The 20,874-nt window shown below is 38.6% G+C and overlaps 1 protein-coding gene across 11 annotated transcripts in view; it reads right to left on the reverse strand.

Moving 5' to 3' along the window:
• DLGAP2 (DLG associated protein 2) overlaps positions 1-20,874 on the reverse strand; it is a 463,517-nt gene that overhangs the window by 7,203 nt on the left and 435,440 nt on the right. For all 11 annotated transcript variants that reach the window (XM_054179979.1, XM_054179984.1, XM_054179977.1 and 8 more), the window contains 3 exons: positions 11,768-11,853; positions 10,882-11,297; positions 2,503-2,594 (listed from right to left, as the gene is read on the reverse strand). In XM_054179979.1, coding sequence (XP_054035954.1) covers positions 2,503-2,594; positions 10,882-11,297; positions 11,768-11,853 — 594 coding nt within the window. The remainder of the gene's footprint in view (positions 1-2,502; positions 2,595-10,881; positions 11,298-11,767; positions 11,854-20,874) is intronic.

Genomic DNA, 20,874 nt, shown 5'->3' on the forward strand with positions numbered 1-20,874 from the left:
GTCCTTCTGAAGGAAGCCTAAAGCGAGCAAAAAGTACCTAGCTGGTGCTTGAGCTGCTCTGGTTTTACTTGCAACCATGATATAGCAAGAGATGACGTCACTAGCTGAGCAAGATCTCTGCTGAGTAGTGAACATGGAGGAGGACACTTCAAAGACAAAACAGAGCATTACAAGAGATAATGTGAATAATGCAGAAGGGAGTAGTTATTAACCACTGATTATTTTTTCTGGGAGTTAGTGGGAACAGTACACTGTGGGAGATAGGCAGACAGATTCCTAAAAAAACCCTTGCACTAAGTGAGAATCTTTGGTTAGAGATCTTAATCCAAAGCATAATCAAATATGTCCCTAGAAATCCCCATGACCCTTCAGAAAAGACCATAGGGGCCCATGCCTGTGAGTGTCCTGGTTAAATTTCAGTTTGACTAAGTAGATTACTCTTCTTAAACCATTGCTACATTTTGAATTGGCAGAAATAAACCTCGTTGTTCTCTTTCCTACATTTATGCTTATTGTTGTTGAACACTGTTAGAAAAACTGCTGTGTGGCAGCCCTGTAACTGGTCAATGTTTTTAGCTGGGAGAATGCACTGAGTGCTGCTATCTGGCAGGGTCTCGTAAGGCACCACAATAAGGCCTTGGGAGTGTACAGAAAGCCTGCCGTGGATATGTCCTAAGTGCCTATTTAACAACAAACTCTGTTATTACGCATAGGAAGAAAAGCCTCAAAACATGAATGAGCTAAAAGTTGAGTTCTGCAGTTCCTGCTTTCTGCAGAGTCCATTGCTGATTTAATGAAGCTGAAGAATATTCACAGCCCAAACCTTCAAAGTGGAACATAGCTGTTAGGGAGTTCAAAGATTTATTATCCAAATAAGGACAGAAATAAAATCTAGCCCTTTTTTTTTGGTCATGTTGTCTGCTTTTGCAGTAATGAACTGTTGGCATTTTCAAGCAGCTGATGGCTGTGCTGAGCAGGATCTGCACTTGTTATTACAGCAATGCTCTTGAGCACAAGTGCTGGATCCACTTGAAGATAAATCAAGTGGAGTGGAAGTTAGGCTCTCCAAATCTTAGTTTGCATAGCTTAATCAATCAGGTAATGGAGGGCACTTTCAAATTTGCAGTGAGAAACTTTTAGACATTGATGAAGATTTTCTTTTGCTATGAAACAAATGTCTAGAGAGAGCACACACGATGTACTGGGTATTACAAACATGGTCATCTCCTGCTTGCTTGACTTTGCATATTTCCTTTGTCACTTTGTAACAGCTATTAAAATTCTTGTTTTGACAGAGTCTTTGAAGTGGATAATTGGATTCTTTCCTAACAAGGACCATGTATCTCATCCTTTTCTATCAGGAGGTAGGACATTCTTGGCATGACTTGTTCAGTAATATTTGATTGCAGTTTCAAGAATTCTGGATGTTTAACGTTATGGGTGGAAAGCAGTAAGTAGGTCTCCGCAGAAGGCATGCTTTGCCTTAAAAAGTTCTGTGGCAAATAGTAACAAGGAAATAAATTTATCTAACAAGATAGGTCAGGTCTGCCATCATGCTCACAACCCAATTCAACACTTTAAATACATCAGGTGTAGGGATAGTGAAAATGTGAAAGTCACATTTGATTTTTTAGTGGCTGCAGCTAGAAGATTCACCTTCTTGTATTGATCAGTAGCATCTTGCCACAACGTTTGTATTACTGATGGCTGCTGTCATATTAATGAAGATAACATTTAGGTTTGAATTAGTTTCTAATGAACTACCAGAACAATAGCAGTAACTCTCAGAAGTAATATACTGCATCTGTTCCTTTAGCCCTAGGCCATCTTATATATAATTGGCAATGCAAATTACAAAACCCAATTTTATGGTCAGTCTGTATATTCTCATTTCCAAGATCAGTCCTATTTTAAGGTTGGTAGAAAGCTCAATCATATCCTCTATGCTATTCTGCTATTTCACTATTTTCCACTTACCATAATGTGGAAAATTTCTCCTTTCTCACTAGAAATACAGTTTTTATTTTAAGGTATTACAAAAATAAGCCATAATATTATGTCTCAGAGAGCTTGTGCTTGTTCCATTCTCATTTTTTTTTTCTTTAATAAAGACAGCAAAAAAAGAGAAAATATGGAACACTGAAATTACATGTTTGCTTTGACAATAAAAGAAAATAAAATGTACTAACATAATACTTAATGATTAAGTTAAAAAAAACCCACCAAAATCTAAAAGGAGCAGTAAGACAGAATATAAGACATGAAGATGACATTTCAGAATGCCATTGTTTGGCTATGCTACACTTCTTTCTGTTGTTGCCTGGGAAATAAAAATGTCATGGAATCATCGTATTGTCTCAATTGGTGTCTAAGTCCAACCATCAAATATTACATTCTAAATATTTAGAATATTAAATTCTACAATGGAAAACTGATTTTGTGAAATATCTTTGGATAAATAGCCTTTAAACATTTGAAAAATGGCAAGACATGGTGACTTACCAGATTTTGCTGACAAAGCCAATAAAATTGCTGGAATTTCTGAGACATGAGGAGCTGAGCGCTTCCAACAGCACTTCGGATCTTACCTAGGACTAAGCAGACAGAGAGGTTATGGTCAAGAGACTGCTTTTGTCACTAAATGCAAATCCCAGATCAAAGATATGTAGATGAAATTAGTATTTATTTTACAAGAGAAGTAAATATTTGGTTTTGCCTGGTGATTATATACATAGAACATTTTGGAAAAAGATGGGAGATATAGGAAAGCTGTGACACCTTACACTTTGGTAATAAATTATTAATAAGTCAGCACAGATAAGACTGTATATGCTTAAAGAAGTAGGAGAAAACAAGGGAATATAGACAGCTTTCTGTAGTGGGCATAAAAATATGTATGTTTTTGAGAAGAATCTTGAATTTCAAAGGAAACGACAACCACCACCTGCCACATTTACATTTGCTCATGTAAACTGAAATCTGTTGAAATAGTCTTGAACTCAAGAACTGGTTGGATGCCTGTTCTCTCTGATGTCAAAGGGAGATTTACATGTACTTTAGATAATATCTTCTGGTTTAGCAATGACAAATTACTTCACTCACATATGTGGATGATCCCTGGTGGAACTCTGTATCCTGTCTGTTGTGGGGGGGAGATTATTTCATTAAACTACAGCAGTAGAGACTCCTATCATAAGGATGAGATCCTCAGAGGAATCATGTCTCTGACACAGTGCTTGGTACCCCACCCCATTAGGAGTTACAGGTTACCTAACCAGGAAAATATATGGAGTCTCTACCACAGAAGTTTCAGACAAAGCAGGGCACAAGTAGGTGCTTCAGGACTTTGCTGAATCAAGATCAGCCGCATGGTTTGTTGGGCTTTTCCCACTGTCAGTGCACTTGTCTTTTACAATGTGAAAAACCTCAAGGGAAAGGGACCAAATTTATTTTACCTGACTTTGCTTCCAACAGTCTTCTGTCTAAATTAAAATCTCTGATTTTTCAAAATTTTCTCTATAATCACTAACCTGAGCTACTCTTCTTAGCCATGTAAGGCACTTATTTTCAGATGATCTCTTTAGATATCTTCCTGGAAATGCTTATTTCTTTCTGTTGACTGGAGTGCCTAAGGAGCCTGGCTTATCTCTAGGAAACTAATTCTTCCTGGACTCCCACATTTGATGGCATACCATAGTTTGGTAGGTAGTAATGTACTTTCCTACACCTCCTTCCTACACTTGTTACACAGGATGCAGAGGTGGAATGAAGCTACAATAGTACAGAACTGATCTGCAGCCTGTGATATAGAACACGTTAAACTTTGGCAGGGTTTAATATTTTGTTGTTTAGAATCAGTATAGGAGTGTCCTCAGTGGCTTGTGAAAACAATATTTTGGTGGTAGGCATTACATTGCTTTCTCTAGACCAGTAGAACATCTGCTTAACCACAAGTAGCATTAAGAGACAATTTGGAAGTTTTATGCTCCAGTTCCAAACACAGAAACTCTAATGTTATAAAGCATGTGTTACTATGTAGAGCTATGGTTCTCTATTCCATTTGCTGTTAAACAAACAGTACAGCTGCACCACAACACTGAATTAAACAGCACTATGCATTATTCATCAGTCCCATGTGACATCCATTTGTGAAAGGGTTAAGTGGTTCAGAGCTGCAGGAGTAATTCACTGGGGTTTTTGGTTTGGTTTTGTTGGTCAAATGAAACAAAGCACTTGAATTGGTTTGGGGCTTTTGATCACCTAACCCTTCACCTTCCTCTATTGACTTACTGGCAGATGGAAAGCAATGCTTTGCATGTTAAAACCTACAGAAGAAACACACAAAACACACAAACCCCTAAGCTAAACAAAAACAAAAAACAAAACAAAACAAAACAAAAAGAAAGAAATGCTTCACTTGATCTGAAACAAATTGCTTTAATTTGGCTTTCAGCATTTTAAATAAAGACAAAGACTTAAGTGACAAACAGCCTTGTATACTCCTTTTCACTCAGTGCTCTGTGGCTCAGAACATAAGACAAACCCCCAGTGGGGTCAGAGGCCCTTCTTTGCCAGGATAGAACTGTGCTGTAGCAGGTCCCTGACATCAGCTATCCCACACTATGCCAAATTGTTCACTGGGCAGAAAGAAAATGAGGATGGTTCTACAGGCTGATGCTTGTAGTGCTTGTTTCACAGTGACAGAAGTTCAATTTTAGTTTCCTCTGCTGAAATTTTATAGTTCATAGCTAATATACATATCCCAAGTATGGGGTATATCTTTTAGCCCTACTGTAGAAATGTAGATGTTAACAGAATCTATTTAGAACTGACATTTTCTAGTGAATCCCACAGTTGCCCCAACCCCCATGTATCTTCACTGTCCTGAAGGATCATGTCAACAAGCACTGGTGATTTAAAGTCTGGTCAGACCAAACAAGACTTAGGCAATGGAGCATTTTGGACTTGATGATCTTTGAGGTCTTTTCCAACCTTACTGATTTTATGATTCTATGATTTTGGTGTGATACACATCTGTTGGGTATGTGAGACAGTGGTTCTGGGTTGCTTGTGTGAGTTGCAGCAGTCAATACACATATATATGATGATAGCTCTGTCATTTACTGGAGTTCTAACTCTATTTCAATTTAAGTAAATCAGATGTAATAAAACACAGAAGTTAGAATCCCTCATATTCATGCTACTCTGCTTTGCTGTAATTAAATTAAAGTATTAAAACATTTAAATTCATAATCTTTAGCACAATATTAATAGACAGCCAAAGCCTTGTTATTAATTTCATGCATTGGGGAATTTACTTATGAGTGCAGATTGATTATCTCCATGAAAGAATGATGAATGCTAGAGACTGGAGTGACCGAGATATTTGGTGATGCCTAAAAGATTTTCCTTGCAAATAAATTATGATAGAACCTACCAACACACATAAATAGACATATTCATGTAATCCATATAACTCCTTCCATTAGGATAATATTGTATTTACTTGAATGTCAATACAGCCTTAGTTCTGCTCCCTGACAGTTATGAAGCATTCCATTTTTGTTGTGTTGTCCTATACGGCTTCAATTCTGAAGACATACAAAACCCTGACCATGACTTTGGAAGAAACAGACTCAAGATTTATACCCTGGATAGAGATTGTGTAAATTGCCTGTATATAACATGCACAGTTAATTGAATGATGTATTTTTCCATGCAATAAGCATATTACAAAATTGTAAGTAATGTACATTGTTTGAGAAATTCTACACAATCTTGTAGTTTTAAATGGTTTCATATCACAAAGGTAAAGGGTGAAAAGTTAGATCTATATTGATGAAACCAAGATTATCATCTAATGTTGTAACTCTATGCTTGACAGTTTATAAGCCTTGCTCAGTTGTGCCACTGGTGCAGCAGCAATGAGAAGCTACTAACAATCAGTCTCATCTGGCATTCATTACTGTTTATTTAAATGAGGCTTTTTAATTTAAATTTTCATTCCATTTGCTTGTTCACTCTTTATTTTTATTTTTTATACTTGCAAATATATTGCTCCACAAACAATCTGAAAAAAATTGCCTGGAAAACCCTCTTGAAGCTGGCAATTTGTTTGTCTTTGTAACTCAAAGCAGGGTGTTATGATAGTTGTCTAACCTCCAAAACTAAATTAGTGATCCTCAGAAATGCATGTCTTTTTCACTATGAGCACAGCAGGTGGGTGCACTAATAAATGTATAATGTTTGGAATGAAATGACATTTTAGGTTGTCGCAGCCACTGGCAGTGCTCTGAAGGGTGGTAGGGCAATGGGACCCTTGTGCACCAAATGGGACTCTCTGCAAGTCTGCTTCTTACTTCATTGGACCTGAATTCAAAGGGGACAAAATTTGAGCAGAATACAAATGCTAGGAAGAACTTTGGGATTCCACAATATGGTGCTGTCATTCATTGACTTTAAAGACTTTTTTTTCACCTGGGCAACTAGGACATTTTGTAGTCATTCACAACAATACAAATGTAAATTTCAAGAGCTCCTGAAAAAATAGGCTTATGAAGAGCATTAGGAAATTATGTCAGTAATTTCTCTTTGGTTAAAGAATAACCCATATTTGGTCAAATGCCTAAGAAAGCTTTTATGGATGATTAATTGATGGATATACTAAAATAAATTGGTTCTGAGGCTTTTATTTTATTGTATTTTTCCCAAAGTATGGGAGATTTAACTCCACGTTTTCTGTTACTATTGGGCTGTGCTAGTAAATTCCTTGCAGTACTGTGGAAATATCAGCAAGGTGATTAGCAAGAAAAAAATCCAGCATGCATGGAATGAATGGCTATGGGGAGAGAAGGGTGATGTTTTGATGTCTCTAATGCTCTTTTTTTTTTTCATATTGGAGATCACGTTACTATATAGATATGCTGGCAGAGCTCCTAATTATGATGCAGAAGATACCAGCAAAACAATGTTTCTGCTGCTATTATTTATACTATTGTTAATTTTCTTGCACCTCTCTTAGGATTTTTCTATGAGAGTAAACCCTGTGTGGCTGTTCTCCATTTAACTTGTGAACCAAAATATTTCAGTAGCCAAGCCATGTGGCATACAGAAGCTGAGGATGTCTTCTGCTTCTGCTTTGCCCATAAGCTGTGGGACTGCAGCTGTAGGTTGTGCCTTCCAGTTCTTCCCATTTTTCTCTGCGTCCATCACAGAGATCATGGGTGGCTCATGGGAGTCCTGGCCCTCTTGATCTTCAATAGCTTTGTGACAATTGAGAGCATTTTTCTTATCGTCACCTACACAGCACTTGCAGCCAAACACAATTTTCAGTGTCTGAAACTGAAACTCCAGTCAGCACCCTTGAGAAACATGTCTTTGCTTGGAGGCACCCTGCTAGTGAATGTGATCAGATGACTTACCCTGGGAACAATTACAGCCACATGTATATTATTGCTATCTATCTGTCTGTCTATCTATCTATGTTATAATAAACACTGAGAAAAACAACTAGCTGCACCCACAAACAGTGCATGAACTTTTCAGAGACTCCAAAATACGAGTCATGGCAACTGACCAAATAAACAAAATTGTGTGAAAAGAAACAGGGAGAGATTATTTTTTGTTGCAGTGATTATCTTCTTTTCTAAGACCTGATGAGTGAAGCTCTTAAAACAATATTATAGAAGAAAAGCTACCGTCAAAGAAAAAAAAAATCAATACAGCAATCAGCTTTCTGTGATCTTGAGGATATTCTGTTAACACAGAAAAGGAAATGGTTTTCTAAAATGCAGTTCTATTTTAACACTTCCTGTGATTAAACCAAAATAGAAATGGTATCATAAAGACAAGTTCATTTGTGAGATACCAAGCTATATTTGGTCTTCAGTTACAAAAATAACAAATGCACACAAAACCCAACCAACCAACCAACCAACCAAAAAACCTCTCAACATTCAGCATTAACAATGACAGTTTGAAAGTGCAAGCTTTGCTGTGAAGTGGTTTGGGAGTAGTAGCTCCTGCTGGAAGATTGAAAACCATATTTCATTGCTTCTGGCTTTCCTATTTGTGTGTGTTTTCTTCAGGGAAATGCTTAAATATGCCAAGATACATTTCATGCTGGGTTACCATTAGACTTTAGTTCTTGTGGATACATACCTTTCAACCTCCTGAGCTCAAACTGGGGATACAAAATGTGTCAAAGACTGAATAGGGAAAAAAAAAATTATTCATACTGAAATTGGAAAATGCTATGCAGCTCATTCCCTCAGTGAAAATAGTTCTTTGATAACTTCTTTTTACTTGATGTAAGCTGTGTTAGGTCAAGGGATACCATTTCAATGGTAATGCAATTTGGAAATTATTTCAGGAAGAACTCTTGAAATGAGTCACATAAAAAGGAAAATCAGAAGTCTGGGTGTCACTTTTGACAATCAGCTGAAAACAAACCTCTGATTTTGCATACGCTATATAGACTTATGCTCTAATAATTTCTCTAACCTTGTGTTTCCCAAACACAAGTAATTAATTAATTTTGCTTAGTTCAATGATGAGCTTTCAAGAGTCCATTTCAATTGTTTTAGTAACTCTACACCAGGTAATTGCTGTTTCTTTTTATTTTACAGAGAAAAGTCACTACAAATGGGGAAACAAAGTCCTGATAATTGGCTTTGTTTCCTGACTGAAATGTTCTAGGTTAAAACGGTGTCACTAACTTTGAATACAAATTAAAATTACTGAAGTCCAATTTATCTTCATGTCCTATGTACAATTTACTGAAAACTATCTTCCTAACAGCTGTTTTCCTGTGTAGTAAGGTGTTTCAGAGTATTTCTGTTGTGCGACAGCATAGCTTCACAAGATGGGACAGTGATTTTGCATTTGGGAGTGGGTAGCCAGCTAAAATCACCTTCTCTAAGTTTTGCTAATATAATGCACAGCTTCATATTTCATAGAAAAACACTTATTAGAGCTAAGTCCCTCCCTCTTGGAGTGAGGAAGAAGAACTGACATGAGAGTGTTTCCAGTGCTCATTTGTGTGGCTGCAGATCTGATTAGGACTGTGCATGAGGAAGAGCTTGCAAGGAGAGGGGGCGGGAAACATCTGTCCTTTGCCTGCAGACTTCTCCCTGGCCTCCTAGGGAAAGAGAGGGGTCAACTGCCTGTGTGTTTCTTCCCTTTGCTCTTTAATAATTTTGCTCTTTCCAAGGAGATTAAAGTCTTGCTCTTTGAACCTCTGCTTCAGATTCTGAGTACTAATGTCCCCACATCACTAACAGGCAACCTTGGAAGCAGGTGCTTTGGGATACTCCATGATGGCAGAGAAATACCAGCAGTACAAAGATTAGGGGAAAAGAAAAACAGACATACAGAATAAAAAGAAGGATTAGAAAAATAATAATTATTAAAGAAGGCTTGGAAATCTTCACACAGTTCCAAGCAAAGCAAAATATTTTATTCTTCATACTTTAACAACCCCTAGAAGAGTATGAAATTCTTCACAGTAAAAACGCAAAGAGAAAATTCTCAGCTCAGCTCTACCATGATGAAAATAAGCATAAAAAGCTACACTCCAGAAAGCACTAGAGGCTGAAGGAAGAAAAAGAGCCTTATGCTCTCCCCCACCCCAAATCTGTGCTATTACTTGGCAGAATTGTGCACTATATATGGGAGAAATATGACTGTAAAATAAAAAACTACAAGGTAAACCCAGACATTTTTTTTCTTTTGAAAAGGACAAGTAAAAAAACAAACCAACCAACCCAAAAATCCCACAAACCAAACCAAACCAACAAAACCAAAACCACCACCAACAACCAAAACCAAACCAAAACACACACAACAACAACAACAACAAATCCCCCAACAACAACCAAACCAGACCTAACCACAAAAAATGGCCTTTTAGTTACTATGTAGGACTAGCTCAAGCCCTGAGGGCAGATCATAGCAAGAACTTACCGAGGAGGAAAGAAGATCAGGAAAGAGTTTTGTGAGGTGATAGTGAGATTTGTGAGAGTACAGAAAAAGATGCTAGTAAGAAAACTTAACATGAACTAATTTGTGATCTGACAAAATCTCAGCTGACACAATCATTCAGATTGGCAGGGATTGAAATATTTATAAAACTGAGCCTGAAGAACAAGGATAATTGACCTCAGAGGGAATCACAGGGAGCTGGCTACTGAGTGCTAGGACCACTTTGATATATTACTATCATTAGTGCTGGCTTGGATCTTGTTCCAAAATAGTCCACATTATTTTTCACTTTGTCCCATCACTCCTTTCAAGGTGTCCACAGGACATGAGAGAATAATAATGATTCTTGACAAAACTGTAATAAGAAAATGCAGCTGAACTAATAGTGTGTATGCCTTTGTAACCGCAGAAGTGTTTTAACTATTGTTTTGCCTACTCCTTTCTGATCGGCCAACAGCCCCTTTATGATAGGTAGAACTGCCTCAAAAGTAATGAAGCTGCTTATTAATAAGAGGCAAATTCTCAGGCTTCAGAAAAACATCAAAAGAATGTTCATATGGGCTCTAGCAAAGGCTCAAGCACTGAAGCCATACGAGTGAGTGGAAAGAATGTATCATAGTTGGAGCTATGGATGAGTCATTTCAGCCATATCTAACACCAGACTTTGATCCTGGGCTTGACTGCATGGCTGGTTCCTCAGCTCCTTCTACAAAATCTTACTCTTGGAAATGCCATCTTGCACAATCAGTTGCAGGGCAGGGTTCTTATATCTAATGCTTCTGTAGATTGTCTATGGTACTACAAAATAAGTAAGGCAAAACTACAGACCACAGTTTAATCCTAGCAGATTTCTTATTTTATCAGACATCTATAAAAAAAAAGATACTGAAATGTTCTTACTTTCTTCAGAAAGATCATTTTCTTCTGCTTCTCTTTCCATTTCTTTACACCACCCTTCCATTCTCTTAGTTTCAGTATGTAGCAACTTCATAAACCAAGATCCATCCCGTCGACAAGGAGACATTCGACCAGTCTCTACTGTCTCGATGGCTGGCTCTAGCCAGGGCTCTGGTGGTGGAAGGTTTGAGGTGTCAACTGGGGTCCTATAGTCTTCTCTGTAACTGAACAGTCCCTGTGTCCGCACAGTTCTCACTGCACTGTATTGGGTGGGTGTGCTGGGCTCTGAGTGCTGCTGGAATGATGAGCCAAACTGAAGTCCCTTATCCTCCATGGTGATGTGTCCTGGAAAGCCCTCCAGTTCCAGGTCAGCCTGGACTGCAGCTGTTACGCTGTTGGAACGCTTGAATCGTCCGTGTCTTGGAGAAGAAGGGGAGAAAGAAAAGAGATTAAGGCATATAAATACATATGCGATTATACAAAATAACGTTTCAGTGAATGGATTCTGGTTTTCTCCTTGGAAGAGATATTACTCTCTTTCTTTGTGATATCTCACAGCTTTTTCAGAAAAGCTTCATGTCGAGAAGCCAAGATTATTTGTGAAAACTATTCACATCTGAGCCCATTGCTTCAGGTTACTTCTAGCCAATCATGGTAAAAGGCAGTTAGCAGCCAGATAGTGTCTGACACCTGCTGTGAATTGAGATAACTTTAACTTCCTTTTCTCCAATTCAAAACTGAGAATTTGACTAAATATTACGCAACTGCAAAGTAATCTCTACAAATGTTATGAAATGAGCAGCACACCTGTATGAAACTTGGCTTTGTGAATTATTTAGGGGTACATTGTACATGAAAGACGAAAGATTTTTGTACATGCTAAAATTACCTTTTTTCATCTTCCACTTGCACTCCAACAGAGTGGTATTCCCGTAGGCCTCTGCTTTCTGTATCAGAATCAGTTGCTGTTTCCACCTAATTCAACACAAAAGATACATCTGCAGAGTAAGCACTGATAACTCAGCACTGTTTCTACCTGCATTCATTCAAAATTAATTATTTCCTCTTTTACTGCTAAGAAACACATAGAACAATAAAACAGATGAAATAGGTGTTCAGCTTGGTTATCAATGCTTTTGGGGCTGTGTTTTCTAAAGCTTTGCAGAATTACTTCAGGTCTGCTGTGTAACACCCTATTTCAAATCACAGCAGATGCAATTACTCAGTTCAGTGGAATCAGGGAGTAAGCCTGGTCTGGAAGAGCTGTTCTTAGAACCAGAAATCCACAGGATAGCTCCTTTTTATGTTATTATGAACCAATCTCATTATAGTCCTTGATTTACATAATAAAATAAAATCTCAAGTAGCCCAATATATTGGCAAGTGATAAAAAGAAATGCTGCAATGAAATTTTATCGACGACTATGTTGACAAATATAGAATCATTTAAATGATGTGAGGGATACAGCAGAATAGAATCATAGAATCAACCAGGTTGGAAGAGACCTCCAAGATCATCCAGTCCAACCTATCACCAAGAACTATCCAACCACTAAGTGCCTCATCCAGTCTTTTCTTGAAGATCTCCACCACCTCCCTGGGAAGCCCATTCCAATGGCAAATCACTCTGTGAAGAACTTCTTTCTAGTATCCAGCTTGAACCTCCCCTGGCACAACTTGAGACTGTGTTCCCTTGTTCTGTTGCTGGTTGTCTGGGATAACAGACCGACCCCCACTGGGCTACAACCTCCCTTCAGGTAGTTGTAGACAGCAAGAAGGTCTCCCCTGAGCCTCCTCTTCTCCAGGCTAAGCCCAGCTCACTCAGCCTCTCCTCATAGGGCTTGTGTTCCAGGCCCCTCACCAGTCTCATCACCCCTCTCTGGACACATTCCGGTACCTCAACATCTCTCCTGAATTGAGGGGCCCAGTGCTGGGCACAGGACTCAAGGTGTGGCCTGACCAGTGCTGAGTACAGGGGAAGAATAACCTCACTTGTTTTGCTGGCCACACTATTCCTGATACAGGCTGGGAGGACATTGGCCTTCTTGGCCACCTGGGCACACTGCTGGCTACTATCTACCAGCACCCCCAGGTCCCTCTCTGCCTGGCCGCTCTGCAGCTACTCTGTCCCCAGCCTATAGCACTGTTTGGGGTTGTTGTGGCCAAAGTGTAGAACCCTACACTTAGCCTTATTAAATCTCATCCCATTGGCCTCTGCCCACCCATCCAGCCTGTCAAGGTCACTTTACAGGGCCCTCCTTCCCTCCAACAGATCGATGCCTGCTCCCAACTTGGTGTCATCTGCAAATGCCACATCTTACCTTCTTTAATAACATGGTCCTGAAAACGCTGTATCAAGCAAGTAACTTATGCACTTTTTATAGTATTCCCATCTGAAATACACTTACCAAAATATATTCACAGTAGTTTTCTTCATAACTGAGACCACATTGCTTTTGCAAGTTTCCGTGGAATTTTATGTAACACTCCCCCAACCACACCGCCCCCAAGTCTCTGACACAGACAGAACGAATGCTGCAGCATGCAAATTTGACTGAACCAAGAGAGACTCGGGAAGAAAGGAAAAGAGATTTTTCATTTTGAACAATAATTTCACTGTTAAAGAAAATAAAAAATCAGCAACCAGTTTTTCAATATGCACACCACATTTGTGACAAAGACAAGATAACTTTTCCCCTTGCAGCAGTCACAGGTATCTCTGGAAGAGGATGGTTCCTCTTCAGCCCTCTCATCCACATTGCCCACAGCCTGCAGGGCCTCATACTTACTGTGCAAGGACAATGGGGGAAGGGAAGAGGGCTGGGATGGATTCCCCTTGCTTCCCCTAACAGGGACCTGTATCCATCCCTCCCTGTTTCCGGGGATGCCTCCCTCAACCAGGGGGGGGTCTGCCAAGCCTGCTCCCATATATCTAAACTGCCTTTCACATTCCCTTATAGTCCTGAGTCTTGATACTTCATCCTTTAGCTCAGCCACTTCATCCTTAAGCTCAGCCACCAGGTTGAGGAGAAAATTCACCTGGTGACACCTGATACAGGTATTGTCCCCTTCGCCCTCCATTCAAAGTGCCAGGCTCCAGCACTCTCTGCAGCTAACAGCCTGGACACCTGCGTGCTTGTGCACCGGTTCTGTCCAGGTACCTATGGATTTTCTAACAGCCTTTGGCTGAGTGGTTACCATGGTTCAGGGGTTTTATTGTTAGTTGTTAAAAATACATATTCCACCTAACTACTATAATTTATCTGAGTTACCACATAAGCTTCTGTACTCTGTCAGCTGCCCTGGCACGTGCAATCGGGCAAGAAGGCTCTCCAGCCAAAATGGCGTTGCGTGCTCAGCCCCACCGGGGTTTAAAATTCCCGTGGCTGACATCACGATCCTGAGCAGGCACCAAGAGGATGACCCTGCCGGACCTCGCTGTCTGCCAGGGGTCCTTCCAACCTGCAAAGCCTAACACTAATCCCTGGGGGACACCACTAGTGACTGGCTGCCAGCTGGATGTGGCACCATGTGTAGAGGCAAATGTCCCTTTTCTGTTTTGGATAGGCTGGTATCTCTCCATTGACGCAACACATTGAGAAAAATTCTTTTTATATCTACCTGTTTTCAAGTGCTTTCTTATTCATATTTCACCTACATGTCTATTCTGAATAATTTTCCCAGTATACAACTGACATCTAGAATTTAGACATAAATGAAGTAATAAAGTCTACAATTTTATTCAAAACAAAATTACCAGGGAAAAAAATGACCCAGGTATCAAAATTAAAATAACAATAGTTACCACTAAATATAAATTCTTGCCCAATTATCCTTCCCTCTAGTTTGGAAAGGCTGACACTGACTAAAACGACCTGACGATTGCCTTCATATTTAAATGCTTCCATTTCCTCCCTGTGCCTTCTAACAGCAGGAGACTGCCAAATTGTGTGCATGCAATCTAGGATTGCAAATATTGTAACAACAACAAAAAAATTTTTGTTTGATCTGGAAAAAGAAGGCAAATGCCAACAGAAGTAGAAGTGGGAAATAACAAAATTATTTGCACTCACAAAGAAACAAATGAACAAAGAAATTGCATTTCTGAACAATAGGTATTATAAAGACTCCTGCTAGAAGACAGCAGGAAATTCCTTAGACATAATCAGATTGGACAAGCCAGATTCAAATAAGCAGAGGAGAAAAAGTAATATGTTCAGTTTGAGTGTGCAGCTTCTGAAACTCAAATAAGTCTTAATAAATCTGTTGTTATTCTTCATGATTCATTATAGTTTTTATACTTGCATGGGTTCTAAAAGCCTTAATGTTAGCAAATTGGCCCACAATTGCAGTAAAGCAAAATACTGTCCCAATGTATATGTCCACCTGGTTGTGACGGAGTCTCACACAGGATAGGATATAATAAAATAGCCAGACACTGACTAAAGTCAAAAGAAGGAGAAGGAGTACATCTAATAAAGCAGATCATCTTCCTCTCCCTTTACAAAGAACTAAAACTGGTTTTAAAATTTGGAAGTTAATGCCATGAAAAATGTCAGTTCTATGAGTTTACTGTATGCCCATAAGGCTTACAATAATAACAGCAAACATAATGAGGCATAATGGAGCACCTCTTCTGTGAAGACACATTGGGAAAATTGAGGTTGCACAGTCCTGAAAAGAGAAGGCTCTGAGGAGGAGTCTGAGCCTCCAAGTATTTGAAGGGGGCTAGAGGATAACATTGCAGTGTCCTAAAAATTCTTGTCTAAGCTTATATATACATATAGTGTCTGTAAGGGAGGCTTGAAGTTAATCTGTGCGATGCATAAGAAAACAGATTTTAACCCAGTGTCTTTTGCTTCTCTGTCATAAGCATCAATAATAAGAGTCCTTCAGGCCACCTTCTCTCCCCATGCAATTTCACTGCCCTCAAAGGGTTTTCACTGCTGTTTCTGATTTGTTCTATAATTAGACTTTAATAAACAACCTTAATGATGATGCCCAGGAAGGGAAATAATTCACCTTTCATCTCTTGCTCAGGTTTTTCAGAGATTAAAAAAAAAAGGGCAGAAAACACTACATTTGACACTAGATCAAGTACATGTAATTGTGAATGCAGATAACAATTCTTAGGTACAGTGAGATCTCATTTGTATGCAGTGACTTCAAAGTAGGGAAAATACTCGAAATAAAACTATGGTACTAACTGCTACTGCCTTCCTTAACTGGTGGAATACCTTATCAGCCAAAAAGCATCTATGTTTTCAAAATAATTTTTAGAAACCTACCAAAATAAACCTACACTTTTGTACTTGAGTGAATTTCTGTGCCTTACCACAGGGCTCCATTTTGCTACTCCTCTAGCTCCCAGCAGAATGTGTGAAGTATTCCAATACATTGCACAGCACAGTAAGTGTTAATTACTGCAAGAATCATAGAATGCATTGGGTTGGAGGGGACCTGTAAAGGTCATCTAGTCTAACCTCCCTGCAGTAAGCAGGGACATCCCTAACTAGATCAGGTTGCTCAGAGCCCCATCCAGCCTGACCCTGAATGTCTCCCGGGATGAGGCCTCCATCACCTCCCTAGGCAAACTGTTCAACTGTTCTGCCACTCTCATAGTAAAGAAGGTCTTCTTAATGTCCTACATTACAAAGAAGATTCTACAATGTGTCAAAAAATTCTGCTGATCTTTTAAGAAAGCACTTTTTTCCTAAAAATGCATACCAGAGATTAGAAAGGGGATTCATGTAGAGCTGATACATGATAGTCACAACAGCAGCAGCTGCTCATCACTTTTTTGCTCATTTTGTGCTACATGGAAAATTGTTCTGAACCAACACATACTCTGCAAGATAGCAATCTGGGTTTTCCCCACTTTGAGAGTTTCATCATGTTAGATGCCAGCTAAGAAAACAAGCAACAGTAATCTGTGAAAAGAGTAAAAAATTAGATAGCTTTAAAATAACCATAGCTCATAGCTTTGTTTTAATTACAGTTCCAACTGCTAAAATTTTGACAAATAAAGAGGCCAAAACGCAACCACTGTCTGGGAACTCAACTAAGCAGCTAAGCCTGTGAATCCTGAGTCATTTACAGTCCTCTGTGTGTGCATATCTATCTATCTATCTATCTATCTATCTATCTATCTATCTATCTATCTATCTATCAGTCAATGTTGACTTTAAAGGCCAGCAACACCTCTACAGAGATGCTATCAAAGCTTTCACTGATATCTGCAGGTCAGGGACTTCACTCATTTCTCTCACAAAAGCACAATCTGATGATTTTAGGAGGAGAATGAACAATGCTCACCTCTAAAAATCTGGACCATTTATGATCCAGAGACCTGTGTAATCAATGTGAATATTTCTTTTGATTGCTACGTGCACACTGAAGTAGAGCAGTGACAAGGATGGTATAATCTAAACAGGACAAAGAAGACAGAATCATGTAATGATAAGAGAATCATTTAGGTTGGAAAAGAACCTTACAATCACCAAGTCCAAACACTATCTAAGCACCAATGTAGATGCTCATCCAAGTATGCCAAAATGCTTTTTCTTAAAGGGAACTTCCAGCTTGAGACTGCAGAGTTTCTTGTTCAAACTTCAATCATAAAATGTATAATATGTATAAAATATAAATATTATGCAGAAGATCCTATTTTACACCCCAAAAAAAAAGGGGGGGGGGGGAGGGGGGCAAGCAAGTTATTGCACTAATCCTCCTGAATACAGCTTTTGATTTATAAGAATGATTTACTTACTGAAGATTCTGAAGATAAAAAAAAAAATCTAGGTAATTTGAAGTGTGTCAATAAATGAAGATGACAGAATTCATTCTCTGTGCTACAATTAGTGCTCATCTCCAAAAACATCCTAATAAATCAGCTTCCACATTTACATTTGTATCCATCTCATCTGCTTCTGGGGTTTCTATTCATTTTGGGAAGCCTTAAGTCTTTTAAAAAAGAGAAGAAACAAAGGACTGCATGTTTTGAAATATTTGAAATAAAGGAGGAGCAATTTCTTGACATGTTTCCTCATATATTTTACAATTCAAATATTTTTAATGTGAAGTGGTTTATAACTAGAGCCTCTTTTGAATGTCAGTCATTAACATATACACAAAAGTGTGCAAAAGAGCAAGGAAAATCCCTGAAAATATATTAGCAATAACTTTGTTCTTGACTTAGTAGTTATTTTACACTAGAAAATCTCTACCCTCCATTTTTATTCAAATACTTTTGATAAGTCCTCCTTAATCTCAGAATCAGTATTTTGCAATTTGAATTTAAATTTAGTAATCAACCTTTTTTTCCAGTGCCTACTGACACATCTGACAATATTCTTTCTGATTTAAATATGGCAGTGAGAAAAACAAAGAAACAGAAAACCAACAAAACCCCACACCACCACCACCAAAACTGAACAGGTGTTTCTGGAAGAGCTACATTTCTGAAGCTAGTTTTGTTAAAAACTCCCACCTGAAAAAGGGCTAATATACCATGACACAGGTTAGCACATCTGTGCTGCTCTCTGTCCTTGCAGATCTGGTACTATTGGTCTTCATAGTAAGCTTGGGTTCCCTGTGCATGTGAGTACCAATCCCATGGCACATGCCCAGTATTCTAGGACATTTTAAAAGAACTCTATTCGTGGCACGTATGCTACACAAGCCATATATGCAGAAGATGTGGGAGCCCTAGGCTGGGTCCATAGTAGCTCCCCCGGCAGAGGCATTGCTGGTTATTCTTTGTGCCTCTCTGCTCCTGTGTGGAGCTCTGTTGGCAAGCATTCTCCCATCAATGTGTTAAAGGAATGTAACGTTAAAACCTGCACAAATTAACCATCCTGATAGCAAATTAATTAATGTAAATAAATGCAAATTCAATGCATTACACTGGCATGGCATGCTAATGAGAAAACAAGTCATTTAGTCAATCAAGGAAATATGCAAATAAAAACCATCCTTTTCTAAGGTGCTTTGATGCAGAAGTCTAAAAGAAATTAAATACTTCAGCTGTACTTTGGGGGAATAAATTACTATTTACATAGTTTGCAATAAGAATATTCTGCTCTGTGTTTTAATTCCTTCCAAACCTGTCAACAGAAATGCAACAAAATTCATATTCTGCTCAAAAGTGCTGCAGAAAGCTATTTGGCACACTGAAGTGAAATTTGACTTTTAACTGCAGGGAAAAAAAAGCCCCAAACAAATAACTAAAGTGTGCTCTCAGGATACCGTGTTACAATTTTAACCTTATCTAATGCCAAAAGGTACAACCAAGCAATTTGTATTGCTCAAAAGATAACAAACATCTCATCCTTCTAAGACCTGCCGTTGCAAACAGTATGTGCCTTGTGCTCCTGAGGACCAGTATTATGGGCCAAGCATCAGGTGACAACGTGCTGAAGATCTGCTGCCTCCATGGAAATCATGGCACAGATGGTTTTGTGGATTATATGCACATGCTATTAAACACATCACATAGAAAGAAGGGTCAGAGCCCAGTGAAAAGTACTGGTCATCACCTGCAGTAAGAAACAGGCTCAAGTGATGTAATAAAAGTTTCAGAATTAATTGCTGAAATACCAGGATTGACTGAAGGAAGACACCAACAGTGTTACATACCACTGTGCACAGCTGCTGCAAAGAAGAGATAAGAACAATAACAGATACTATTCCTTTTGAAGAGTAAGTTTCAGGTTAGGGGCTAAAAGGCACCCAAAATTAGTTGCTGCTCCTTTGAGGTTTTCACTGTTATCTGCTAAGCTCCCTTTCCAAACAATTTTAGATACACCACTTACTTTGTAAAACATATGGAAAGTAGCCATCTGAATATTTTACCATTGCTGTTAAATTGCATTCTACTCTGCTGCATCTAAAGAAGCCGAAGCAAATATTTTATGCCAAAAAACAGACAAGCAGCTTGCTGGCAAAGCCTTTGTCTCCCAGTTTTTCTAATGCATGGTGGAACAGCAAAATTATACCATACCAAGATGTTAAACAGTAAAAATTCAATCAGTAGCTGTGGCATGCTTAACCCAAATACTTTTCTTTGACTGTATTTTGTAATTAGTGGGAATGTAATTACTACTTCCAAAAGAAAAAAAATATGCTTCCTAGCAGATGAGCAGTCACTCACTGAGCTTTGTTACCTGGATTATTACCTTCTCAAGATCTATGTTGCTGTCTCCACAATACCTGTAATCATGACAAAATACATGGCATTTCCTCTATTGTTCATCTGGCAAAACTAGAGAATTTGAAGCACAGAAGTGAACATGGTGATGCAAAAGGGAATACTCACATATTTAAAATTACACATGTCTAAGTAACAGCAGAACAGAGCCCTAAATTTTCCTCTACTTCTGTGTCTCAAAGGACTTTGCATTCTTTGCAAGTTCAACTTTCTTATATTTATTACTACTTGATATTTCCTACAGATTTAAACAAATGAGCATTGTTATCCTTAGTGCTTTTCATTTAGTCGAAGGAACATCGTTTAAAATTTGCATTTGGAATCATCTTATCTCATTCAGATGAAACAACACAACATCACTGTGGTTTCCACAGCTTCATAGACATTTTGTAAAGTGAAATAAAGATTTCATTTTTTTTGGCAGACTAATGGAGGAGTGCTCAAATACTGTGCTTATTAATGTTATTTCATTACTTGCCATCTATAACTATGCAGCACATTTCTTTCTGTTCTTTGGTACCTTCTCCCCACCACAACTAAAAGGGCTGGGGGGGCTCATCTGAGGTGGAACAGCTTAAAGATCCAGCAACATTATGTTCTTTCCAAGGACAGAAGAGGAAGATAATAGACAAAAAAGAAAATCAAGCATTTTAAACCTGTCATAATTCTATAAAAAGGTCTGTGAATTCATGGAGGGAAGGAGATGAACATGCTGTTCACCTGTAGCTCTGCAGTATAATCTTCATATCAAGTGTTAATGACAGGTAACCTCCCTAGAGATTTATTCA

The sequence above is a fragment of the Dryobates pubescens genome, chromosome 3 (genome assembly GCF_014839835.1).
Source record: "Dryobates pubescens isolate bDryPub1 chromosome 3, bDryPub1.pri, whole genome shotgun sequence".
Classification (NCBI taxonomy): Eukaryota; Metazoa; Chordata; class Aves; order Piciformes; family Picidae; genus Dryobates; species Dryobates pubescens.